Here is a 27,776-nt window from a genome sequence, read left to right on the forward strand (position 1 = left end):
GTTTTCAGCTGTTTTTGAAACATGCATATTTTGACATTTTTGCCATACTATAGCCTTGCATTTTCGGTCATTTTTTCCACATGCCAAAAATATGTTTTTTTGGCCTTTTTGCAACTTTCTATGCTATGGTGTGTCTCATGCAAAGGCTTTTTATGTTGTTTAATGTGGTTTTCAGCTGTTTTTGAAACATGCCATATTTTGACATTTTTGCCATACTATAGCCTTGCATTTTCGTCATTTTTTCCCACATGCCAAAATATGGTGTTTTTGGTACTTTTTGCAACTTTCTATGCCATGGTGTGTCTCAGCAGGCCATTTTATGTTGTTTAATGTGGTTTTCAGCTGTTTTTGAGACATGTCATATTTTGACATTTTTGCCATACTATAGCCTTGCATTTTCGCCATTTTTTCGACACACAAAATATGGTGTTTTTGGTCCTTTTTTTACACAACTTTCTATGCCATGGCAATGTCTAGCAGGCTATTTTATGTGTTTAATGTGGTTTTCAGCTGTTTTTTGGACATGTCATATTTGACATTTTTGCCATACTATAGCCTTGCATTTTCGGTCATTTTTTTCACATTACAAAATATGGTGTGTTTTTGGCCACTAGATTTTTTTTGCATGGCTCCATCACAGAAAAGGACATATTTTTTTGCCTAACTCCCTCAAATTAAATAATAAAGTGGGAGTTGGTTCTACTTTTTGGAGATGAACTATGTCCTACTAGGAGAAATGTTTATATTTTGGGCCATACTATAGCCTTGCATTTTCGGTCATGCACATGCCAAAATATGGTGTTTTTGGCCCTTTTTGCAACTTTCTATGCCATGGCATGTCTTGGCAGGCTATTTTATGTTGTTTAATGTGGTTTTCAGCTGTTTTTGGGACATGTCATATTTTGACATTTTTGCCATACTATAGCCTTGCATTTTTCGGTCATTTTTTTCGACGTTTAATATATGGTGTTTTTGGTCCTTTTTGCAACTTTCTATGCCATGGTGTGTCTCAGCAGGTTTTTTATGTTGTTTAATGTGGTTTTTCAGCTGTTTTTGGGACATGTCATATTTTGACATTTTTGCCATACTATAGCCTTGCATTTTCGGTCATTTTTTCCACATGCCAAAATATGGTGTTTTTGGCCCTTTTTGCAACTTTCTATGCCATGGTGTGTCTCAAGCAACAGGCTATTTTATGTTGTTTAATGGTGGTTTTCAGCTGTTTTTGGGACATGTCATATTTTGACATTTTTGCCATACTATAGCCTTGCATTTTCAGTCATTTTTTCCACATGCCAAAATATGGTGTTTTTGGCCTTTTTTTTGCAACTTTCTATGCTATGGTGTGTTGTGCAGGCAGGTTATTTAGTGTTTAATGTGGTTTTCAGCTGTTTTTGGGACATGCATATTTTGACATTTTTGCCATACTATAGCCTTGCATTTTCGCTCATTTTTTCCAACGTGCCAAAATTATGGTGTTTTTGGTCCTTTTTGCAACTTTCTGTGCCATGGTGTGTCTCAGCAGGCTATTTTATGTTGTTTAACATGGTTTTCAGCTGTTTTTTGGACATGTCATATTTTGACATTTTTGCCATACTATAGCCTTGCATTTTCGGTCATTTTTTCCACATGCCAAAATATGGTGTTTTTGGTACTTTTTTTGCAACTTTTCTATGCCATGGTGTGTCTTGCAAAGCTTTTATGTGTGTTTAATGTGGTTTTCAGCTGTTTTTGGGACATGTCATATTTTGACATTTTTGCCATACTATAGCCTTGCATTTTCGGTCATTTTTTCCACATGCCAAAATATGGTGTGTTTTTGGTACTTTTTGCAACTTTCTATGCCATGGTGTGTCTCAGCAGGCTATTTTATGTTGTTTAACATGGTTTTTAGCTGTTTTTGGGACATGTCATATTTTGACATTTTTGCCATACTATAGCCTTGCCTTTTCGGTCATTTTTTCGACGTTAAATATTAGGGTGTTTTTGGCCTTTTTTTGCAACTTTCTATGCTATGGTGTGTCTTGCAAAGCTTTTTTTGTTGTTTAAATGTGGTTTTCAGCTGTTTTTGAGACATGTTATATTTTGACATTTTTGCCATACTATAGCCTTGCATTTTTGTCATTTTTTCACATGCCAAAATATTAGGTGTTTTTGGTCCTTTTTGCAACTTTCTATGCCATGGTGTGTCTCAGCAGGCCATTTTATGTTGTTTAATGTGGTTTTTCAGCTGTTTTTGGGACATGTCATATTTTGACATTTTTGCCATACTATAGCCTTGCATTTTCGGTCATTTTTTTTCCACATTAAAATATGGTGTTTTTGGCCTTTTTTGCAACTTTCTATGCCATGGTGTGTCTCAGCAGGCTATTTATGTTGTTTAATGTGGTTTTCAGCTGTTTTTGGGACATGTCATATTTTGACATTTTTGCCATACTATAGCCTTGCATTTTCGTCATTTTTTCCACATTAAAAATATGGTGTTTTTGGCCCTTTTTTGCAACTTTCTATGCCATGGTGTGTCTCAGCAGGCTTTTTTATGGTTGTTTAATGTGGTTTTCAGCTGTTTTTGGGACATGTCATATTTTGACATTTTTGCCATACTATAGCCTTGCATTTTCGGTCATTTTTTCACATGCCAAATATGGTGTTTTTGGTTGTAGTTTTTGCAACTTTCTATGCCATGGTGTGTCTCAGCAGGCTATTTTATGTTGTTTAATGTGGTTTTCAGCTGTTTTTGGGACATGTCATATTTTGACATTTTTTGCCATACTATAGCCTTGCATTTTCGGTCATTTTTTTGACATTTAAAAATATGGTGTTTTTGGTCTTTTTTTTGCAACTTTCTGTGCCATGGTGTGTCTTAGCAGGCTTTTTTTATGTTGTTTAATGTGGTTTTCAGCTGTTTTTGGGACATGCCATATTTTGACATTTTTGCCATACTATAGCCTTGCATTTTCGGTCATTTTTTTGACGTTAAAATATGGGTGTTTTTGGTCTTTTTTTGCAACTTTCTATGCCATGGTGTGTCTCCGCAGGCATTTTTATGTTGTTTATGTGGTTTTCAGCTGTTTTTGAGACATGTCATATTTTGACATTTTTGCCATACTATAGCCTTGCCTTTTCGGTCATTTTTTCACATTTCAAAATATGGGTGTTTTTGGTCCTTTTTTTTGCACATTTTCTATGCCATGGCGTGTCTCAGCAGGCTATTTTATGTTGTTTAATGTGGTTTTCAGCTGTTTTTGGGACATGTCATATTTTGACATTTTTGCCATACTATAGCCTTGCATTTTCGGTCATTTTTTTGACATTAAAATTATGGTGTTTTTGGCCTTTTTGCAACTTTTTCTATGCCATGGCGTGTTTAGCAGCAGGCTATTTTATGTTGTTTATGTGGTTTTTAGCTGTTTTTGGGACATGTCATATTTTGACATTTTTGCCATACTATAGCCTTGCCTTTTCGGTCATTTTTTTCACATTTCAAAATATGGTGTTTTTGGCCTTTTTTTTTGCAACTTTCTGTGCCATGGCGTGTCTTAGCAGGCTATTTTATGTTGTTTATGTGTGGTTTTCAGCTGTTTTTGGGACATGTCATATTTTGACATTTTTGCCATACTATAGCCTTGCATTTTTCGTCATTTTTTTGCACATTAAAATATGGTGTTTTTGGTCTTTTTTTTGCAACTTTCTATGCCATGGTGTGTCTCAGCAGGCTATTTTATGTTGTTTTTTATTGTGGTTTTCAGCTGTTTTTGGACATGTCATATTTTGACATTTTTGCCATACTATAGCCTTGCATTTTCGGTCATTTTTTCGATGTTAAAATATTAGGGTGTTTTTGGTCCTTTTTTTGCAACTTTCTATGCCATGGTGTGTCTTAGCAGGCTATTTTTATGTTGTTTAATGTGGTTTTTTCAGCTGTTTTTGGGACATGTCATATTTTGACATTTTTGCCATACTATAGCCTTGCCTTTTTGGTCATTTTTTGCACATTTCAAAATATGGTGTTTTTGGCCTTTTTTTTGCAACTTCTATGCCATGGTGTGTCTCAGCAGGCTATTTTATGTTTTTTAATGTGGTTTTCAGCTGTTTTTGGGACATGTCATATTTTGACATTTTTGCCATACTATAGCCTTGCATTTTCGTTCATTTTTTCGACGTTAAATATTAGGGTGTTTTTGGTCCTTTTTTTGCAACTTTCTATGCCATGGTGTGTCTCAGCAGGCTATTTTATGTTGTTTAACGTGGTTTTCAGCTGTTTTTGGGACATGTCATATTTTGACATTTTTGCCATACTATAGCCTTGCATTTTCGGTCATTTTTTCGACATTTCAAATATTATGGGTGTTTTTGGCCTTTTTGCAATTTTCTATGCCATGGTGTGTCTCAGCAGGCTATTTTTATGTTGTTTAATGTGGTTTTCAGCTGTTTTTGGGACATGTCATATTTTGACATTTTTGCCATACTATAGCCTTGCATTTTTCGGTCATTTTTTGCACATTTGCAAAATATGGTGTTTTTGGTCCTTTTTTGCAACTTTCTGTGCCATGGTGTGTCTCAGCAGGCTATTTTATGCTGTTTAATGTGGTTTTCAGCTGTTTTTTTTTCAAGACATGTCATATTTTGACATTTTTGCCATACTATAGCCTTGCATTTTCGTTCATTTTTTTGACGTTAAATATTAGGGTGTTTTTGGTCCTTTTTGCAACTTTCTATGCTATGGTGTGTCTTAGCAGGTTTTTATGTTGTTTAATGTGGTTTTCAGCTGTTTTTGGGACATGTGCCATATTTTGACATTTTTGCCATACTATAGCCTTGCATTTTCGCATTTTTTTTTCAACGTTAAATATTAGGGTGTTTTTGGTCCTTTTTGCAACTTTCTATGCCATGGTGTGTCTCAGCAGGCTATTTTATGTTGTTTAACGTGGTTTTCAGCTGTTTTTGAGAAATGTCATATTTTTGGCATTTTTGCCATACTATAGCCTTGCCTTTTTCGGTCATTTTTTCACATTTCAAAATATGGTGTTTTTTTTGCCTTTTTTTTGACATTTTCTGTGCCATGGGTGTGTCTCAGCAGGCTATTTTATGTTGTTTAATGTGGTTTTCAGCTGTTTTTGGGACATGTCATATTTTGACATTTTTGCCATACTATAGCCTTGCATTTTCGTTCATTTTTTTGACGTTAAATATTAGGGTGTTTTTGGTCCTTTTTTTGCAACTTTTCTATGCCATGGTGTGTCTCAGCAGGCTATTTTATGCATTTTTAATGTGGTTTTCAGCTGTTTTTGGGACATGTCATATTTTGACATTTTTGCCATACTATAGCCTTGCATTTTCGGTCATTTTTTCACATGTTAAATATTAGGGTGTTTTTGGTACTTTTTTGCAACTTTCTATGCCATGGTGTGTCTCAGCAGGCTATTTTATGCATGTTTAATGTGGTTTTCAGCTGTTTTTGGGACATGTCATATTTTGACATTTTTGCCATACTATAGCCTTGCATTTTCGGTCATTTTTTTGACATTTCAAATATTATGGTGTTTTTGGCCTTTTTGCAACTTTCTATGCCATGGTGTGTGTCTAGCAGGCTATTTTATGTTGTTTAACGTGGTTTTCAGCTGTTTTTGGGACATGTCATATTTTGACATTTTTGCCATACTATAGCCTTGCATTTTCGGTCATTTTTTCACATGCCAAAATTATGGTGTTTTTTGGCCTTTTTTTTGCAACTTTTCTATGCCATGGCGTGTGTTAGCAGGCTATTTTATGGCATTTAATGGTTTTCAGCTGTTTTTGGGACATGTCATATTTTGACATTTTTGCCATACTATAGCCTTGCATTTTCGGTCATTTTTTTTTGCACATGCCAAAATATGGTGTTTTTTGGCCTTTTTTTTGCAACTTTCTGTGCCATGGCGTGTGTCTCAGCAGGCTATTTTATGTTGTTTAATGTGGTTTTTCAGCTGTTTTTTGGACATGTCATATTTTGACATTTTTGCCATACTATAGCCTTGCATTTTCGGTCATTTTTTCCACATGCCAAATATTATGGGTGTTTTTGGTCCTTTTTGCAACTTTCTATGCTATGGTGTGTCTTAGCAGGCTATTTCTAGTTTTTAATGTGGTTTTCAGCTGTTTTTGGGACATGCCATATTTTGACATTTTTGCCATACTATAGCCTTGCATTTTCGGTCATTTTTTTGACGTTAAATATTAGGGTGTTTTTGGTCCTTTTTTTGCAACTTTCTATGCCATGGTGTGTCTCAGCAGGCCATTTTATGTTGTTTAACGTGGTTTTCAGCTGTTTTTGAGAAATGTCATATTTTGGCATTTTTGCCATACTATAGCCTTGCATTTTCGGTCATTTTTTTGCACATTTCAAAATATGGTGTTTTTGGCCTTTTTTTTTTGCAATTTTCTGTGCCATGGCGTGTGTGTCAGCAGGCTATTTTATGTTGTTTAATGTGGTTTTTCAGCTGTTTTTGGGACATGTCATATTTTGACATTTTTGCCATACTATAGCCTTGCATTTTCGGTCATTTTTTTCACATGCCAAAATATTAGGTGTTTTTGGTCCTTTTTGCAACTTTCTATGCCATGGTGTGTCTCAGCAGGCTATTTTATGTTGTTTAATGTGGTTTTCAGCTGTTTTTTTGGACATGTCATATTTTGACATTTTTGCCATACTATAGCCTTGCATTTTCGTCATTTTTTTGACATTAAATATTAGGTGTTTTTGGTCCTTTTTGCAACTTTCTATGCCATGGTGTGTCTCGGCAGGCTATTTTATGGCATGTTTAATGTGTGGTTTTCAGCTGTTTTTGGGACATGTCATATTTTGACATTTTTGCCATACTATAGCCTTGCATTTTCGTCATTTTTTTGACATGTTAAATATTAGGGTGTTTTTGGTTTTTTTTGCAACTTTCTATGCCATGGTGTGTCTCAGCAGGCAGGTTTTATGTTGTTTAATGTGGTTTTCAGCTGTTTTTGGACATGTCATATTTTGGCATTTTTGCCATACTATAGCCTTGCCTTTTTGGTCATTTTTTTGCACATTTCAAAATATGGTGTTTTTGGCCTTTTTTTTTTGACATTTTCTGTGCCATGGTGTGTTATTAGCAGGCTATTTTATGTTGTTTAATGTGGTTTTCAGCTGTTTTTGGGACATGTCATATTTTGACATTTTTGCCATACTATAGCCTTGCATTTTCGTTCATTTTTTTGACGTTAAATATTAGGGTGTTTTTGGTCCTTTTTGCAACTTTCTATGCCATGGTGTGTCTCAGCAGGCTATTTTATGTTGTTTAATGTGGTTTTCAGCTGTTTTTGAGACATGTCATATTTTGACATTTTTGCCATACTATAGCCTTGCATTTTCGGTCATTTTTTTGCACATGCCAAAATATTAGGTGTTTTTGGCCCTTTTTTTTTGCACATTTTTCTGTGCCATGGCGTGTATTAGCAGGCTATTTTATGTTGTTTATTGTGGTTTTCAGCTGTTTTTGGGACATGGCATATTTTGGCATTTTTGCCATACTATAGCCTTGCCTTTTCGGTCATTTTTTCGGTCACATTTCAAAATATGGTGTGTTTTTGGCCTTTTTTTGCAACTTTCTGTGCCATGGTGTGTATTAGCAGGCTATTTTTATGCTGTTTTAATGTGGTTTTCAGCTGTTTTTGGGACATGTCATATTTTGACATTTTTGCCATACTATAGCCTTGCATTTTCGTTCATTTTTTTGACATTAAATATTAGGGTGTTTTTTGGTCCTTTTTGCAACTTTCTATGCTATGGTGTGTGTTACGGCAGGTATTCTATGTTTTTAATGTGGTTTTCAGCTGTTTTTGGGACATGCCATATTTTGACATTTTTGCCATACTATAGCCTTGCATTTTCGCTCATTTTTTCGACGTTAAATATTAGGGTGTTTTTGGTCCTTTTTGCAACTTTCTATGCCATGGTGTGTCTCAGCAGGCCATTTTATGTTTATGTTTTTAACGTGGTTTTCAGCTGTTTTTGAGAAATGTCATATTTTGGCATTTTTGCCATACTATAGCCTTGCATTTTCGGTCATTTTTTCCACATGCCAAAATATGGGTGTTTTTGGCCTTTTAATTTTGCAACTTTCTATGCCATGGCGTTTATTAGCAGGCTTTTTTATGTTGTTTAATGTGGTTTTCAGCTGTTTTTGGGACATGTCATATTTTGACATTTTTGCCATACTATAGCCTTGCCTTTTCGTCATTTTTTCCACGTTAAATATGGGTGTTTTTGGTCCTTTTTGCAACTTTCTATGCCATGGTGTGTCAGCAGGCTATTTTATGCTGTTTAATGTGGTTTTCAGCTGTTTTTAAGACATGTCATATTTTGACGTTTTTGCCATACTATAGCCTTGCATTTTCGCTCATTTTTTCGACGTTAAATATTAGGGTGTTTTTGGTCCTTTTTGCAACTTTCTATGCCATGGTGTGTCTCAGCAGGCCATTTTATGTTGTTTAACGTGGTTTTCAGCTGTTTTTGAGAAATGTCATATTTTGGCATTTTTGCCATACTATAGCCTTGCATTTCCGGTCATTTTTTCCACATGTCAAAACATGTTTTTTTTTTAACCTTTTTGCAACTTTCAATGCCATGATGTATCTTGCAAAGCTATTTTATGTGGTTTAATGTGGTTTTCAGCGGTTTTTGAGACATGTCATATTTTGACATTTTTGCCATACTATAGCCTTGCATTTTGGGTCATTTTTTCCACATGCCAAAACATGGTGTTTTTGGTACTTTTTGCAACTTTCTATGCCATGGTGTGTTTCAGCAGGCTATTTTGTGTTGTCTAATGTGGTTTTCAGCTGTTTTTGAGACATGCCATATTTTGACATTTTTGCCATACTATAGCCTTGTATTTTCGGTCATTTTTTCAACGTTAAATATTAGGGTGTTTTTGGTCCTTTTTGCAACTTTCTATGCCATGGTGTGTCTCAGCAGGCCATTTTATGTTGTTTAACATGGTTTTCAGTTGTTTTCCAGACATGCCATATTTTGACATTTTTGCCATACTATAGTATGGCTGTTTTTTGGACATGCCATACTATGGTGTTTTTGGCAGTTTTTGAAACATTCTATGCTATGGCATTTCTAGGCACGCCATTTTATCCTATTTTATGCTATTTTTATGCAACATATTATACTCTGACAACTGTATTAATTTTTAACAACATACTATAGTATTACATTATTTTCAAATTTTCAACAGAATTATTTTGTTTGTTTTATTCAGTTTTTGATTTACATACTATAGTATAACGTTTTCATCAATTTTTGAACGATACACTATCGTATTATGTTTTCTCATCAAGTTTTGAATAACATACTTTACAATGACGTTTTTATCAGCTTTTGAATAACATACTTTTGAATTAACGTTTTTTCCATTTTTGAATGACATGCTAACCTTTTCACCAATTTTTTAAAGATATAATATAGTATGACGTTTTCATCAACTACTGAACGACATACTATATATGAGAATCTAAATGGCCATTATGTCACCTGTTAATAAAGGTTATGACACAATACAGAGCTTAGTGAATAATCATGCTTTATTTCATCGTTTATACATTAAACATGTACCTTATCAGAAGCATCGGAATCTGTCAAACACTGGCATCTATTTCAGGCAATAATGTGGCCACAGATCAATGGACATAAAACTAGGAAAACATAAAAATCCCATGTCAAAAAGTGACAACTCTGTGTTAAAAAAGATACTTGATGAGAAAAAATAGAAGCTGAACACAAACATCTCGTAAGTGTGAGAATCAGAGTATACTTGTATTTAATGCACAGAGAACTTAGTACATAGAAATAAATTCATGTAAACTGTAAATCGGTGAATTTGCAGTAAACATTTATTTGAATAACTGGTATGTTTTTTTATTGGTATCCAAACAATCATGGTGTTACTGCTATTAGAAAAATGTTTCTATTAACGATTTCAACTGTTCTGTCTCTTTTGAATCAGTTCCAATGCTTCATTATTTATTGTGATTAATCAAATAACTGATCATAAAAATAATAATCAGCAATAATTGTGATGGTCGAAAAAGTAAAAATGACCAATGTACTGGTTCAAGTTTATCAAATATGAAGATGTGTTACATCTATAGTAGATGTGCTACTGATATTTTAATCAACATTTTGTAATAATTTTCTAATATTGACCAAACAATCAATTAATCCAGAAATGGGTAAGTGGATTAATCAAAAGTGAGAGAAATCAATAGTTGTGGTGTGTTGTTGAGGCAGAGCAGCATCATGACAACTATTGGAGATCAGTATTGGTGAGGTAGGCTGCACTGTGTTGAGTGGCTCTGTGGTGACTCAAAAAGACAGCGAGAGACCATGACGGGGACACACAGTAAACAACAGGTTTAAAAGCTGAACAATATGGACACTGAATGGATGGAAAAGGTTCAGGTCAGTCGAGGTTCTTATGGTCTCTCAGTGATAACCTACCACAGCAGGGCGGATGGCTTCAAACAATTGTTCCCATAATTACCTTACAATAGTCAACAAGATGGTTGTTACAACATATGTTGTAAGTGGCAATAATTGGACATAATTACACTTTGTGCTTCAGTCTGTGGACTTTTGCTATTGGTCAATCAGTGTAGATTGATAGTTAGAATGAGTCTTTGCAGTTAAAAAAATCCCCACAAAAATAAAAAGCAAACTACTACTGTGACATGAAAATAATGGTTAGTTATTGTGTGTGTGTGTGTGTGTGTGTGTGAGTGCAAGAAGGCTGATATCTGACTGACTTTAAATAAGAGGTATGTATCATTTACCTTCAGCGGAACAATGAGTGTGCTGTAATAATGAACTCAGAATAAAATAAAAGAGTTTTAAAAGAGAAAAAAAAGCTACTGTAATATTTAAAAGGCAGAACAGACATTCAAATATACTGTCTGATCAACAAATGAAAGAGGTCACCAACAGAACTGTGGTGAAAAACTATTTTCATGACATAATGCTAATTCACAAAGATCAAGAGCAACAAAGCTGAGTGTTAAACCTTGACATCAATATACTGTGAATATAAAATCTCTTATCTCTATATCCCCTTTAAAAAAATACACTTTATACATGAAATCCAACATACACGCATGTATCGGGATGTTCAGCTCACGACTCTGGTGCATCTCTTGAACACTCAGAAGCTACTGTTAATTCTAGGAGAACAAATACGGGTTCTCATCTTTCATCCTAATCATCTATGAAGCAAAACAGTAGCCTCTAGTAGGTTTAAGAAGAATGCTCACAGTTTGATGGGGAGGCGGACCGTGTCCAGTGGCAGGTAGAGTGATGTGATAACATGAGTCAATATAAAATGTGATCCCAGCTTTTATCAGAAATGGGGTGAGTTTAAAGAACAAAATGCTACAAGAACCATGCAACAGTCTTAACCATGTCCCAGCATGGTTTGCTTGTTTCTACATGGTGAACAATGCTGAGTTTAAATCTGTTTTACTGCAAACAGATTTCTGTCTCAAAAGCTGGTCGGCAGCCCTGAATTAGTGAAGCTTTACATCACAGCTCGCTGTAAAGAACTCATTCTCTCCTGCCATCCATTACTCATGCAGGCATGCAAAGAATAGCACTTATAAGCAGAGGACTAGAGACAAATTCATTTTCCTCCTCAAAGATAAAAAGCTATTTTACACCAAGCATGCAGCTAGGTGGCTTTAGTTCCATCTGCATGGATACAGTATAGAGGCCTACTGTGCATGATGGAGAAAATAGGTGTTAAAGAGAAATACTGGGCATTTCTAGCCCTAAGCTAAAAATGAAAAGGCACTGTGAAGTCTTGGCTTGGTGCATATGTACAGTGCACTGCATGCAAAGGGGAAAAAAACTCCACGACTTTCTGGTTTGTTTATAATGGAAGGAATGAGTGAAATTAGGGACCAAAGGAGGGACAGAGGGTCCAGTGAGGTAACAGTAAGGACACTGTCCTTGGTCAACGCTAAACCCATCCACACTTATTTGTGCTGTAACTGAATTCAACAATGCCCATTTCCCAATTTTTTTTAAAAAAAAAAAATCTCTTCTACCACAGAAATACACCATCTAGCCAAGACAATTTCCAGCATTTACTGGATTTCATTTTGCAGCTAAAGACGAGTGTTTGTGGAATGTTTACAGTCAAGCACAGGAAGTCTGCTTCTCTCCTCACTCAAGGGCTTTGAGTTTCTCTCTTTTGTGTCACTTTCTGAGCTCATTAAAATCATGGAAGAATAATTCTGTTTGCGTAATTTGACAAATAAAAAATCTGAAACCAAGGATGCATGGCTAATATCCAGCGCTGCAGCTTTCAGACAGAAGCTACACTCTCCTCTCTGATTCAGTTTCTGTGTATCTCAGATCTTTAAGCCGCTGAAGTGGCTTAAAAAATGAAATCTGATAAATTTTGTTGTGTGGGTACATAAAACCTTCACCTGTATAATTTCAATAGAACTGCATCTGTAATCCTTCATTAGAAGTTTGTATAATGAAGATGAAAGATGCACTAGGTTCAGTTAAGCAAAACTGAGAGCAAGTTTGCTGTGTAGAAAGTGTAAATGTGCTGGTTGTCAGTGTTTCTGTAGTACACAGATACTACAGAGATACTACAGAGATACTACATGCTACATAATATGTCCAGAGAATCAAAACATATCGCTGCCTAACAGAATAAATCACAGGAATTATTTGATGAGCCGCACTGCCGCTTTGACTGCGAAAAACACAACATTGCCCTGGAGTGTCTCTGGCTGGTGTTTCTCTGCTTTTCACCACTGGCGGTGGTCATGTCTGCTAACCTTCATTATGCTGACTGTCACTGAACATGTCACAGAGAACAGCAGAAACGGAGGTTAGAAGAATGAGAAAACAATGACCACGATTTTGGAGTTTTAACAATTGGGTTGAAATTCTTTCCTGCAAACTAAAAATGATTCAAGCACAAGAAATCAGAAACGTTGGCGCTGATATGCTCCGACAGCACTCAATCCTTGGCTTTTGTTTGTCACACATCTATAGTGATGATTGGTGTTTATAATGAATGTAAGATACAACAGAGTAACTCTCGCACCATGTCTCCTCAGTGTCATGCTGGGTGGATCACAGGGTAAGGGGTTTACAGGACACGTCCTGATTACTGTGATTTCAGCGTTGTCCCGGGAGGGGGCCCATGGATAGAGAGTCCTCCTCATCGATAGTGTCCAGCTCTTCAGTGCGCACGGCCTGAATGATGAGCTGAAGCTCCTCAGATAGTGTCTCGCTGCGGTACGCCACGCGGATATCAGGGACATTGGTACGACGGATGTCGTTGCTCAAAGGACCCTCTTTAGCATAATTGGGGCCCAACCAGTAGCTTTTGACCTGGAATTAAGAGAAGCTACATAAGTGGGAAGTTCAGAACTACTGTATATGTTAGGTATGTTGTCAAAAAACTTCATAGTAGAGTATGCTTTCAAAAATCATGAAAAACTAAATAGTATGTCATCAAAACTAATAAAAAAAAGTCATAGTATGTAATCAATATCATACCATGTAATGAAAAATCATGTCAAAAATATTACTGTATAGTATGCCATCAAAAGTCATGCAAATAATGACCATGAAAAATAGCATTTAATGAAAAAAACATGACAGAAACATCAGAAAATAGTATGTCATCAAAAAATGTCTTCAAAAATCATGAAAAAACTTCATATTATAGCATGTAATAAAAAAAACATAAAAAGTCATAGTATAGTATGTCGTCAAAAATAATGAAAGATTGATAGTATGTCATCAAAAATCAATAAAAATTGACAGTATAGTATTTCATCAAAAATCATGAAAAAATGTCATAGTGTAGCATGCTGTGAAAAATCATCAAAAATTGTTATAGTTTGTATGTTGTCAAAAGACATCATAGTATAGTATGTCATGGCAATATCATTAAAAATGTCATAGTATAGTATGTCAAACAACATCATAGTAAAGTATTTCATGAAAAAGTCATCAAAAAGGGTCATAGTACAGTATGTCATTAAAATTGATGATAAAATGTCATAATAAAGTATGTCATCAAAAATGATAGGTGAACGTCAGAGTATGGTATTTTGTAGAATATCACGAAAAAAAGTCACGGCATAATATGTTGTCAGAAATAATGAAAAAACGCCATAGTATACTATGTGATAAAAAATATTATTATATATTATGCCGTCAAAAATTAAGAAAAAAATGTCGTAGTATAGTATGTCATTAAAAATCATTGATAACTTCAAAGTATAGTATGTCAACAAGTCATGAAAAATGTCATACGATACTAAATCATCAAAAAATCATGAAAACGGGGCGGCCTCTAGCTCGACTGGTAGAGTGTGCGCCCCATATGGCTGAGGCTTCTGCAGCAGCCCGGGTTCGAGTCCGGCCTGTGGCCCTTTGCTGCGTGTCATTCTCCCTTCTCTCTCCCACCTTTCCTGTCAAATTCAGACTGTCCTACCAAAAAGTGAAAATGCTCCAAAAAAAAAATCTTTAAAAAAAAGAAAATCACGAAAACAGTGTAGTATGTCATTGAAAAATCTCAATCTTAACAAATGTCAGACTTCAGTATGTCGTCCAAAATCATAGTGTCTCGTTAAAAAAAAACTCTTAGTATAGAATGCCGTCATAAATCATTCAAAAATGTTATAGTAATTCATTTAATGGGGATGACAGACAATGTGCCGACAAGGTGCTGACACCTTATGCTGCAACGGTTGGGCGACGCAGAGACCGTGCGCTTCAACTTCAGCGTCAGGTAGGGTCAGCTTAACTCCTGCAGTGAGGTAGCAACACACCTCATCCCCACAGTTTTCTGTGTCAGGAGAGAGAAACCCTGTGCGCCACGGAGTGTGACATGACAGAGAGCCCGGTGTGCCTCTGACGGCTTGACAGTGGTTGTGACACCCTATTGTTTATAAAGTTAGAACAAAAAACTCAGACAGTTCAGTGGTACAACAATCTGTGTCCAGTGCTCTAAATTAGTCTGGTAAATTTTGTTGTCTGCAATTCCTCTTAATGGAAGATTTTGAAAATCACCTGCTGCAAGACACAGCTCCACTCAGGATGAGCTGCGGGGGGGGCTCACACTCACACTGACACCGAAATCGCTTGACTCAGTCAATAAATCCATTAATAACCGTTGGGTAAAATGATGATTTCTGTCACTGTGTGTGACAAATACCTAAATAACAGAATACTTGGGTCCAGCCCTGACTGAAATTCATCATTGTACAAGTGTGCCTTATAAAGTGGCCACTCTAGGTATGTTACTGGTTTAAATACACAAAACGAGAAGAGGTATAGATGAGTTTACCTTGTGTGAAAAGCCACTCATGAGGACACTGTTTCTTGCCAGCTCGCACATGTCACAGGAACTTAGTTTCCACACCTGAGTAGCGATGCTGTACTCCTCCATCAGAGGCTCCTGCGCTCAGACAAACACAGAGGACAATGTCATTTCAGCCTCATCACTTCTTTGTACCTTTAATGTCATTTATAGATTGGGAAGAAATTCCTCCATACTGACCTTGGTGAAGTGGAACTGAAGAGGATCATCAGTAGACAGAGAGACCATGAGGCCTCTGGACAGGTACTCTGGCAGCGGGTTACGATGGTAACTAAGGAACAGGCTGTTGTTGCTCAGTGGTGACATGGCGATGCCAATTTGAGCCAAGTAGTAAAGATACTGCAGCACCGGGGCCTGATGGAGGTCAAATACAGACAGTGAATGAAAGATAAATGTAATCTTAATCTTTATGTAATTCCATAATTGAAGGCTTTTATGTTTCCCAAAATACAATGCGGTCCCATTCAATCTAATTGTCACTAAAAATTGCCATCGATTTTAATTAAAGCTCTCTGGCACTGTCAGTCTGCAAAAAGGGAAAATTCAGCCAACATGAAATGTTTAAGCCAGCAACCTAGCATTTGTGAAAACAGTGTTCTTTCAACACAATAAAACCAAACATTTCAAGAGCAGTCTTTTATCAACAATCCAGCATGACCTGTCCTGACCTTTCTGAGCAGCAGTCCGTGGGAGATGTTCTCTGATAACATGAAACCTGACACCAGGTGGTGGATTGGCCCCGCCTCCCCACAGTGAGGTCGCAGCACAAATGTGTGAAAGCCTCTCCGCCTGTGCCACACAAATGTATTTAAAAAACAATATTAAAACCTTCATGTTTTTTTTTTTTTAAATAAATGAATGGATGCGACGTCTAATGAAGGATCCTTGTGTGGTATAAATGTACCTCCGCAGGTGATTGAGTACAGTCATATTGGCGTAGGTGTAGTAGAGGTAGTAGGAGTAGGGTGGGTTGTCTTCTTCTGTCCAGTTGGCTGGCAGCGGACTGTCGAGATTGAAAATGTGGTGCTCTGGTTTAGACTCATCATCCACGCTGTCGAAGCCAACCACCTGTTAACACATATGCGACCAAAAATTAACAACAACAATGAGTCTCTTCGAGTGTGTGTCATCAGGAAAGCTTGGAAGTGTTACTCACATGCTCCAGGAAGAGATGCAGCTCAGGATGACTGCGCGGGTTGATCGTGACTTCAAATAGAGGCATGAAAATGTTCTCCAACATCTCCTGGAAATTAGCCAGCTGCTTCTTTGTGTGGTAAACGTCACTGGGGGGATGAGGAAAGAACAGCATCATTAGTCTGTTACCTGTTATCTGTTACAGGCTGGATGACGTCCTTTGCAAGCATCTGATAAATTAATTCCTTTTGGTTCATCCTCTTGTAATAAATATAAGCTAACTCAACATGTACTGTAAAACTATACTAATATCTTGTTATCATATACTTACAGAGCAGATGTTAATTCTTGTTACAAATGTTGCAAAAATACTTGATACACACAAACACTTGCTGTAATGTTTTGGTTTTTTTTTTACTGGGTTTTTAAATGGGACTTAAATGTTTAGATTTATCTGTATATGTGCATATGCACAATCTTGCAGTTTCATCTCTTTTTTTCTTGTCATCACATATCTAATCTACATTTTGTTAAGTTATTAACTATGAATGTTTTTGTCTTTATGTATATATGAATGGGAGCCTACTGGGTACCAGGTGACCTTTCAGGCGATCTGCCAGGTGACTTGGCGCAGTAGTATTTGATGGTGTGAGTCTGCATTTTTAACTTGTTTGATGAAGAGCATGTGGCTTAAAATGTCACCCCAGTGGTAATAATGTTAAATATTCATGGAAGCATAATCTAGTGCGCAGACTTTGTTTTTTCTTCTCTTTCAACTCCCACCAATTTAAAAACTTGCACATGTAACACCTTCAAGGCAAAGTAAGTGTGGGGAGAACTTACAAAAGACGAGGGACCTGGATAAGCCAGCGCACGTTATCAGAGTACACTCGATGTTTGAGGGCCCACTTAGCCAGCTTATCCCATTCGTCCCGGGAGCGCCCGTAGATGGACAGACGTAGCTCTGAGTTCTGGTATTTACTCTCCTCCAGGTCAAACATCACCTCCTGGATAAATAAAACAGGAGATATTGATGTGTCAGTTTGTTTATGTATTAATAAATAATTTGAATGAGGTGCATGTATACTTTATATGAATTATTTCACACCTTGACTATGTGCGCAAAGTATTTTCCTTCAATGTGGTTGTCTGTCTTGATGAAGATCTCTCTGAGGATGGATTCTCCAATGGGGTTGTATTTAGCGTTGAACTTGTCAAATCGATGGAATGTGTTGCGGTCCTGATAAGTGAAGCAAAAAGGTCAAACTATCAATTACTCATCTCGTGTTAGGACAAATTTGCATGCCTCCCCAGTGAACGAGTCCCAAATAGTGGACATTCTTTTTGAATTAAAATGGGCCTGCTTTTCACAATAAATATAAATGAAATTAGCTATTTACAAACTTTTACACAATTCATGCAGTATAATCCAAGTCTCATTCATCCACTCTTATGCTCAGTCCTTCCATAACACAGAAATTTTCGCTAAATTCTTACTATTTCAAACCCTTTCACATTTAAGTAGCAGACTCAGGTAACTCAATGAAATACATGAGCAGAGTTTAAACGCTTGCGCTTGCTCAAGTGCGCTTCTTGTTTTGCTACAGTTTTGCTGTTGTTAAAAGCAGTCCCCATTTACTGCAATTCATCAAGAAATTTCTCAGTTTTTTGGATTCTTCATTCACTGTTAAGGCATGTAACAAAAACACTGTTTTCTTCACAAATTCATCACGACATGGCGCGAGTAACTGATATATAAATGATCACTTTGTGGGTCAGGTATTTATTGAAATTGCTGCTCCTGTTTCTCACCGCATGCATGTCGAGGGTGTCTACACTCAGGTCAAAGGCAGTCAGGTTCATGCTCTCAAACACTTCTTTGAGGGTCTGACCACGGCCTCGTTCGATGTGAACGATCTCCTCGGGGTATTTCTTCATGGCTCTCTTGATGAATCGCAGCAGGTGCTTTTGATTCATGCAGGATGATGCATGTATGTGTGTGTCCACCTGGAGTTAGGACAGAGCAGAATATGTGAGAGGGAGATGTGACCTCAGACCTCAGTGTCAAGTTCAGTCCTGAATGTATCAAGTCCAATTTTTGTAGCTATCAAAATAGCAGCGCTACATTGATTTTGACTGCCAATTGTTGGCTCTTGCCTTTCGTATGTTGTAGAAGTCTCTGTGTGGAACTTTCTTCTGAGCTGCCAGCTCCTTCATCTCATTCAGGAGGATGTGCATCTGGAATTTAGAGCTCAGGTACTGCAGGCGGCGGTAGCAGAAAGACTTCCTGTAAACACAGACTTGTGTCATTTAACATAGACACAGAGATACACACGTCTGTAGAAAGATGGTATCAAAGAAGCACTCACACTGGGCCGTTGATAATGAGGGCCATCATAACATTCATGTCTCCAATGTACTCTGTCAGGTCAGGATAGGGCAGGTCCAGTTCTATGCTTCTGAAGAAGAGAACAGCATAAAAGTTATACAGTCTCACTTTTTAAATAAACACATTTCATCCTGCTGGTACAAACACGTACTTGTCCATGTTGGTTTTCTTGGTGTAGACATGGACTACTCCATCCACCATCTTGCAACCATATCCGGTGTCTGCGGGCATATTCTTGGGGTCCTTGTCATAGGGGTGTGTCTTCGAGACAGGAGGGTGGACTGGGGCATCTGGAAAAGAGGAAATTGATAGTAATTATGTTTCATAATCCTTGCTACAAAAGAATTATCTGAAAATCATCTGCACAATGCCATGATAACTGCTCAGAAAAGAGATTTTTATTACATAGTAGTCCCTTGTGACTACTGTCTTTTCATTTGATAGTCAGATCTTGATTATAAATGCAATAAATGAATCACAATATTGAAACACATACTGAGGAGTGTTTCTCACACACTTTATGCCCAGTGTTTTGCCCACTAGTTCAGCTGGTGGGGGAGAAGGTGAGTTCAGCAAGTTCTTTACTTTCTTTCTGGTATTTTCTACCTGTCAAACATCAATATACAGTACTCATTTATGTATTGCCTTAGAGGCTCATCTTAGACTGTCAAGTTTTTTCAAGCTTGCACATGCTCATTAGTTTCGGTCCTGGAAGAGCTCTTTCAAAAAGGTTTCATGTTACCTTGATCCTAATAAATCCTGAGACAACTTTGCAGAAAGCTGAAACATGTTGCTAATATTACTGTTATAAAAAGGGGAACTGAGGAGAGAAGAAGGACTAGAGTCCAGTGGGAAGACACTCGTCTGATTGGTTCTTAGGGGCAAGTGCTAGAGTTTATCATTGATTAATCTGAAACTTATTCTCTCAATGAATTGATAAATACTTTTGTCTGTTTATCATTGAGCCATGTGTTTTCTGATGAAGGTCTGATATAACAAAGGTTCAAATTCAAGTTAAACATTGTACACCTATGATGGAACCTTTTCTGGTGTTCTGAGGTATAATATTAAAAAAACAAGCTTCCCCTGCAGAAGAGGGGCAGGTAATCTTGAAATGCTTGTAGCCTCTCTGTTGATAGGAATTCCCAGAATAGGATTCCTATGCTACTGTATATGGAGTAACCAAAAATGCGCTGTCACCTTGTTTCAGCTACAGTTTCAAAGTTTATGGCTCAGCCATCACTGGCTCCTTATGAAATATGACAGTCATCCCTATGGGACTCAACAAAAACCCTTTGATATACACTCTCTGATTGTTTTTCTTCCCAAATGTAACAATTTATGCATTTATTGTGTGAATGAGATACCAGCATCTACAGGGGTTTCAGCTATATCATCATAGTCTGCCAGATCCAGAGGCTTCATCCCGAGGTCCTGCAGGGCATGAGCTGTGGTCTTACAAAAGCACTGCATGGATCGCTTAATGTACTTCTCCCGGATGAATAATGCCTTCACCACACACTTCGCAGCATCTACCAGGTCAGTGAAGGGCACCTGAGAAGATATCAATCCAAAGTAATGAAAAAGAGTTTAAGTTAAAATGCTGATGGAAATAGCATTCATATCTTCTGGACAAAAAACCTCCTCACCCCACACTTTTCCTCTCCGGATATTGAGACTCGCTGGTACTCTCTCTCCATTGGCATTTCCCCCTCCTTAAAGCCATCGTCAACAGTGTCCACGCTCTTCTCCTTCAATAACCTTGAACGATATATAGAGAGAAAAGGAGAGTTGATGAGTGATGAGGACACAGTGATGGAAAGTGTATGATAGACTGTGTGTGAGGATCCTATGTGGCAGCAACCATGTGGATGGATATACACAGGAAAGTACATGATGGAGACAATAATTCAGATATTATTGGTTTTATGAAGTTGTATAGCTAGCAGCTGCTTAGTGCGATCTATTGTTAAAAACAACAGGTATGAAAACTATTCAGTATTCACTTCAATCAAAATACAAAACTCAATAAACAAGGTGATTTTTTTTTACACAAAAAAAGAAATTGCCTATTTACATACATGTTCAGATCCTTCATCAGTATCAGTATCTTCATCAGAAACTGTGATTGACATGTTGCAGCTTTGTACACATTAAGGTTAACAGTTTGAATTCTGTACTTGCATCAATTTCCAGGACTTTTCAAAGACTTTACAGGCCCTATTAATGCTGCTAGTAAAGTAGCAGGCTTTACAGAAGCACAAAGACAACAATTAAAGAGAAACTTGAATGTGTGAACACTTCTCAATGGTGCTGTGTTACAGTGATGGCAGACAGTATTAAAAGAACTTAACTAAAGTTAGAAATATATTCATTTTATATCCTTTTGTAGATGCATGTCTCAAAAACAGTTCTATCTCTAAAAATAATGTCCAGTCAACTGAATTTGCAACATGAGCTCTGGAATGACTAAAAACTGGAACGACTTAAGAAGAGCGCCTTTAAACTCCATCAGTAATTATGAAGGGTTTGGTAACATAGATACTGTAGATGACTTAGTGCTGTGTGTTACAGTTCAGTTTAATACATTTGCAAACATCTCTAAAAAATGTCTTTGCTTTGGGACACTGGAGATAAAAATAATTTTAAATTAGGCCAACAAAAAGTGATTGACACAAGTGATGACACTTTTTAAACCCACTGAGCAAATGGCAGAACAGCTAGTGAGAAGTCTGGGTATCTAAATTTTTAACTTCAGCAGTTAACCTACAGAGCTGCTCAATTAATTCCTCAAGGTTCAAAGGAGGCACAAGTTTTATTACCAAGAAAACAAAGGAAGATAAATTCAGATTAATGGAATGTGTAAATGCAGACTTTAGACTTTCAAACTTTAGAGACTTTTGTCTTAATAGTGTAAAAAAAAACAAAGAACAAGATATCCATTTGTACATTTATCAAGTCACCACCAGGGGGAAGATGTGGTCCATCTTAACGTGCTGATAATCTGTCATTGGCTCTGGAGAAAAGTGCTTACACTTCCAGAGTTCCTCAATACTTTGAAACCAGGCACTGACAAGTACATAGTAATGATGAAGTAGTGGCATGCAAAAATAGAGATGACTTGCGGAAAGAAAAAAAAAAAAAACTACCAAAGACAAAAATCATGACACAAAACAAACATACTGCGGCAGGTCCCACTCACTCTAGGTCTGCAGCACTGTCGATTTTCATGAAGTCCTGTTTGGCACGGCGCAAGATCTCTGGCTCAAGCCTTGGGGGTGATATGCAGCGGCGCAGGATAGTGTGGGCAAGGCAGGGGACAGACGGGCATCAGAGGCAGTAAGAACATAAGCACACATTGGGAGAAAGACATAATATATGCACAAGCACACACATGAACAAACTCTCAGACAAGCACTCTCTCTCTGTCTCTCTGTCTCTGTCTCTCTCTCTCTCTCTCTCTCTCTCTCTCACACACACACACACACACACACACACACACACACACACACACACACACACACACACACACCACATACATATGCACACAAAGCATATCAGGCATTAAGTGATTGAAGAGACTGACACAAACAGAAAAATAACATAGGTTAGTGGTAGTACACCCGGGTTGGTAAACAGGGACTTGCAGCAGTGCATGACACCCAAACATTTGGATTAAAGGTGCAGATAGTGTCCCCTGCCAAAGAGACAGAAACCACCTCCCTATAAAGGTTTGTGTAAAGGAAGATTGACCACCAGGACAGATGCAATGTGCTGGCTAGCCCTGTTAGCTGGCTGCTGGGGTTAGTTAGCCCACAAATTGGCATGTTTGAAGCTGGTAAGCATGTGTGCGTGTAAAAGGTGCGTGTGTGTAAAAGGTCGAGACAGGGGAGGGTGCTGTCTGTCTGAGATAATGTAAAGAGTTTATTTAACCGGTTTTGTCTGTGCAGTTTGTTTGCATTTCCTCACTTAATGTCCTGGCTGATTTGCCTCTCTAGGCGGTGCCGTCGCTCTTCCAGCTGTTCGATGGGGCTGTCCTCAGGGAACTCATAAGGAGCACTTCGCATCTCGCTCTCTGCCATGCTGCGTGTGAACAGCTCCTGTTGTAAACATAAGTTACATTATTTGTGGTGTCATAAAACCGGACAACAGGTCAACTTAGATGCACCTACAGACATATGTAGGACTTTGGATATATGTTTTATGTTTTATTTATGTTTTATATGTTTTTCAATATATGTTTTCACAATACTCAGCATATCACAAAACGTTAAGATGCAGAAGTATTTATATTGTGACTGAAGTATCATGATAATAATGTACAGCATGGCCTCTTGCATGATCTAGATGTTTGGGCTTTACTTTTTGGGAGTTATCATGTTGTTAATTTTTCTATACGGTCCAGTGTGGTGTGTTTGCAATCTAAGAACATTATCGGTATGGCTTGGACTTCCTACCTCGGCAATCTCTTTGTATTTTTCCTCCATGGATGTTCGCAAGTCAATTGGGTAGTGTGAGAGAGAAACAGGCGTCCCTGGAAGTGATCTCTGAGGCTTGAGGGGCTTGGGCCCAGAAGCACCACACAGGTCTGTGGGCAGACAGAAACAGAGTTACAGTATGTGACAGTTACACATGGAGTCACAGAGACAGGTAACAAACTGCAAAAAATGTGCCTAACAATCACAGCAACATCTACACGGGTGCCATCTTTCAAACATAATACTGCCCAAACTGGCAACAATTTTTGGAAAATATGTAATGTAGTACTGCTGTCATTTGTAAACTGAACTTCAGTGGGAATTTAAACACATTTTTCTGTAGTACGCACATTTTCTTAGCCATACAACATGTCAGCAAAGTTAAAGTAATTTTACACTGTCTTCTACATGGTTCATATGTTAAGCTGGTTCTTTGTGGTCAGAGAAAGCTACTTGGTTTAATTTTCTGCATCTGAAGCCACAAAATACTATGTTTTGTGTGTGCTTATTCAGAAAGGATTGATTGATGGACTCCTAAAGTCTATAATTCATACAGGTAATGTTTACCATTGAAACAGCACTGACAGAAGAGAATTTGCAACCTACAATACCTCTTGCTATAACTTGGCTTTTTGTAGTGTCCAATTAGTCACAGTGTAACAGCCAACTGCACACAACATCATGTGCAATGTGTAGGAACGGCAGACCTGGGGATTCAGATACACATGGGCCATCTGCGTGCTTTTCCAGCTCACAGCTAATTCAATAGTAATGATGCCAGTCTCTCTGCAAACTTAAGAATTGTTCATAATTTCACAGTTGGTTGAAAATAGAGACAGACAAATATGTTTAAAAAAAATAGCTAGTTAAGTATTATTGTCACAGACAAAAATAGATTTCACATTTGGTTTACCAAAGATTGCAACGTGTGGTGGTTTGAGTGCGGAAAACTATGATTTTAGCGAGCAAACATTTGGCTCAGACTATGTGTGCACAGCTTTGACTCCTGTGATCTTTCAAACTAAAATAAGTACACATTCATGTAGTTAAAAACAATAGACTTTGGACAAACAGTGAATGCAAACAACTCCTGTTGTCACTTAATTGTATGTAAAACTAGAAAACAGTCAACCAATATCCTCTACCAAGTTATTACAGAAGTTCCTGTAACACATAACTTACATAACATAACTTTTCAGGATTGAGCAAGAACTTCCTTTGTTTCCTTCCTACTGCTACATGGATACATTAGCCTATTATAAGCTACACTGAGGACATCAAACACAAAGACATCAGTTGCAAACAGTCAGCCAAGAGTTGAACAAATGCAAATAGGGCATAACGATGATTACCTACAAAGCTCTGGTGACAGTGGCTGCATGAAAATCCTTGTATTATGTCCAACAACAGAAGCCGGCTTAAGGAAAGACAGCTGTACCAATAGATACTGTGTCACTTCAATCACCCAGGCATGCACACTCACTTGAAAAAGAATTATCCTAACCCACATGTACACACTGACACGAGCACACACACCTGAGAATGACACAAAGGGGCCTTCACGACTGTAGACCTGCTGGAAACAGATGACGCCAGCTCCACTCAAGACTAAACCAAAGACTAGAAGGGAACTACTGAAAGACAAAATACCCTTGTCTCAAAATACTGAGAGCTCAGATGTGCTATTCTTGTTTACTTTCTAAAGACAGCCATGCATTTCAAAGAACCATAATTTAAACTAAGAGTATCATAGTTATGTGCACACAGTAATTCACCCACTCATAATAAGTTTCTGGCTTTGGGAGTGGTGTGTTAACTCTCCTCTAAAATTGGTGCCATTATTGTTGCCATGTCTGGCCTGTGACAATTAGTCTTTGCCATCTGCTGTCTGCCTCCCAGGCTGTGGATTTAGGAATGAACAGAGGGTAACTCTCCAAAGTATACCAATAGTAGCACGACAGTGTAAAACATTTCAATGCTGCACACATAAGTTTTAAAGGATGACACGATCTGCTGACAATCATACACTTAAGTTCATAAAGGAGGGTTTGAACATTACAGCCTAACCAATGCTGGATTTTTGAGGTAGATATCTATATATGAGAGTACTGGGTGAAAAGGATTCCATAAATTTGAGTTATAATGAACTGCAATCACATTATATACTATGAACACAATGTTATCGTTGATAAATAAACTTTGGCAACACTTCCTAAATTACCCCTGAAGCTGCATTTACACCAAACAGTTTTGGTATTGTGCCTGCAGAACCATGCATAACCCATAACGACATGTACATGTTTTGCATTTCCTTATTATTATTATTTTTTATTATTATTTTTATTTTTTTTTTTTAGCTTTTTTTAAACGTATAAGTAATATATAAGTGTGTACTTATAAATAAGTGCAAAGGCATGTACATAATGTGAACAAAAACAAACAAAGCAAAACAAAAAAAAGTGGGAACAATGAGCCTACATTAAATTACGCTATAATACTACTTGCAGAACATAACACAAAAAAAACACAAAGAAAGAAACAAGACCAGCAAGTAGATGAGGGTGTGTGTGTGGGTGTGTGTTTTATATTTCCACCGCAGACAGTTCACTTCACCAGCAATGTCTGCACCTCAATAAATATTCACAGAGCAGGATTCAAGTGAGGAAATCAAACATTTGCAGTTTGCATAATCTGGTTAAAATTCATATAATTTTTTTTAAACACCTAAAGATTTATTCATCACCAAAGTGTATGTCAAGCAAGAGAGCCAATAAAAACTAATGGAATGGTAAAAGTTGTTATATTTTAAGGTGTATTGAATTTCTCACATTGACAATTAATAAGTTGGTTAACAAGAAAACATTCCACCTCAAAAGTTGTTGGTGGCTGTCTGCAGTAGCCTTTGAGTGGTACAAAGAATTAAATAATTTCTCTTTGTCTAAAGATAGCTACATGATGACTGGTAAAGATGAAAAGGCAGCAAAACCACCTTTCATTATAGTTGCTTTTTGTATGTTAACTTGACTCTCTCTTGACCAACCAATGGTGTTTCTAGCTCCACTTTTTGGTATCAGTTCAGTGCACTAGGTTCCTTGCAGAGGGGTGGAACGGTTCCACAAGTACCATCCACAACTCTTGACAATGGAAACATAAAAGTATTTGTTCCACTGTGTGACAATCTGAACTGAGCTGAAGCAGACTGCTTAATGGAAATGAGGCTAACCATATCTTATTGGTACTGACATTTCTTACTACGGCCAACATATGTATATACCTATGCAATCATGTTTGCGATTAACTAATATCAGCATGACTAGTTTATCAGATTATATGCACAGTGTACACGTGTGTATATATAAAGACATGTTTACTTTCACATGGACAAACAGACTTCAAGCATAGACACACACACACAAAACAGAGTCATCCCTAGTATAGCATCCATGTAATCCCCTGGGCTGTCCACTACAGATGACTCTTAATCCAGCACCCCCAACTCTATTTATCTCAGTGACATCATGGTAGTATAAGTCTAGGGTCTAAGGATAGAGCATGTCATATGCAGTACAGATTGTAAAGCCCCTTGAGGTTAATGATCGTGCCTGAATGTCATATTAGGCAATATACGAAACTGGCTTGATGGGTAGAAAGGAGCATAAACTTTCCAGACAGATCTATAAAAGTACACAAAACAAGAACGAACGGGAGAAACTCAACAGACAACAAAATCAAGAATAGGAAAAGCAATGAAAGGGAAGCAGAGGAAACTTTGCACTACAGATTCTCTCTGTGAGTTTTGGTTCATATTCCTCGGCACTGTCAAATCTCTTTTCAAAAATCACTCAACTGACATGCAAAACCAACAAAAACACAACCAAGAAACTGGCCATCAAAACAACAACAGAGGCACTAGCAAGTTTATGATGGGGAAGATTTAGTCATACAGGCCTGTATAATTCATTCAGTTAATGGTTAATTTAAAAAACAGTCCAAATAGCAAATAGACGGAAATGAAAAGGGTATAATTAATTTGTCTTGACAGTGTTATGTCTAAAAGATGGATCTAACACCATCAATTAAGACACATGCTTTTGATTTCTGGGCCATGATGGAGTCCTACCATAAGAAAAATAAACACTTAGGCTGTAGACTGAGGGCTCGTCCTTGAGACAAATTCAATCTGTGCGACTCATTTGTGGAAGACGGTGTGGATCAAGAGGACAAAACACCCACATTTCCTTTTTTTGGCAGTATTTCTGTGAAGCCTTGGCACAAGCACTTTGGTTTTTCTTTTTCAAACCACTGTGCAGATCATGAGGATTGCATGCGATTGCAAGTCACCCAGTT

General features: G+C 37.4%; 1 protein-coding gene across 4 annotated transcripts in view; it reads right to left on the bottom strand.

The window, feature by feature from the left end:
* Window positions 1-9,585: 9,585 nt before the first annotated feature.
* The window catches only part of LOC121956315 (AMP deaminase 2), a 38,798-nt gene continuing 20,607 nt past the window's right edge, over window positions 9,586-27,776 (bottom strand). For 3 of the 4 annotated variants that reach the window (XM_042504476.1, XM_042504461.1, XM_042504484.1), the window contains 17 exons: window positions 23,409-23,539; window positions 22,921-23,051; window positions 22,154-22,222; window positions 20,601-20,712; window positions 20,319-20,505; window positions 19,103-19,241; window positions 18,932-19,021; window positions 18,720-18,849; window positions 18,375-18,569; window positions 17,671-17,802; window positions 17,406-17,569; window positions 16,585-16,711; window positions 16,333-16,496; window positions 16,097-16,217; window positions 15,609-15,782; window positions 15,396-15,506; window positions 9,586-13,426 (listed from right to left, as the gene is read on the bottom strand). In XM_042504476.1, coding sequence (XP_042360410.1) covers window positions 13,211-13,426; window positions 15,396-15,506; window positions 15,609-15,782; window positions 16,097-16,217; window positions 16,333-16,496; window positions 16,585-16,711; window positions 17,406-17,569; window positions 17,671-17,802; window positions 18,375-18,569; window positions 18,720-18,849; window positions 18,932-19,021; window positions 19,103-19,241; window positions 20,319-20,505; window positions 20,601-20,712; window positions 22,154-22,222; window positions 22,921-23,051; window positions 23,409-23,539 — 2,393 coding nt within the window. In that variant the 3' untranslated portion in view covers window positions 9,586-13,210. The remainder of the gene's footprint in view (window positions 13,427-15,395; window positions 15,507-15,608; window positions 15,783-16,096; window positions 16,218-16,332; window positions 16,497-16,584; window positions 16,712-17,405; window positions 17,570-17,670; window positions 17,803-18,374; window positions 18,570-18,719; window positions 18,850-18,931; window positions 19,022-19,102; window positions 19,242-20,318; window positions 20,506-20,600; window positions 20,713-22,153; window positions 22,223-22,920; window positions 23,052-23,408; window positions 23,540-27,776) is intronic. The other variant, XM_042504468.1, reaches the window with a different exon arrangement.

This window comes from Plectropomus leopardus, chromosome 2, assembly GCF_008729295.1.
Source record: "Plectropomus leopardus isolate mb chromosome 2, YSFRI_Pleo_2.0, whole genome shotgun sequence".
Taxonomy (NCBI): Eukaryota; Metazoa; Chordata; class Actinopteri; order Perciformes; family Serranidae; genus Plectropomus; species Plectropomus leopardus.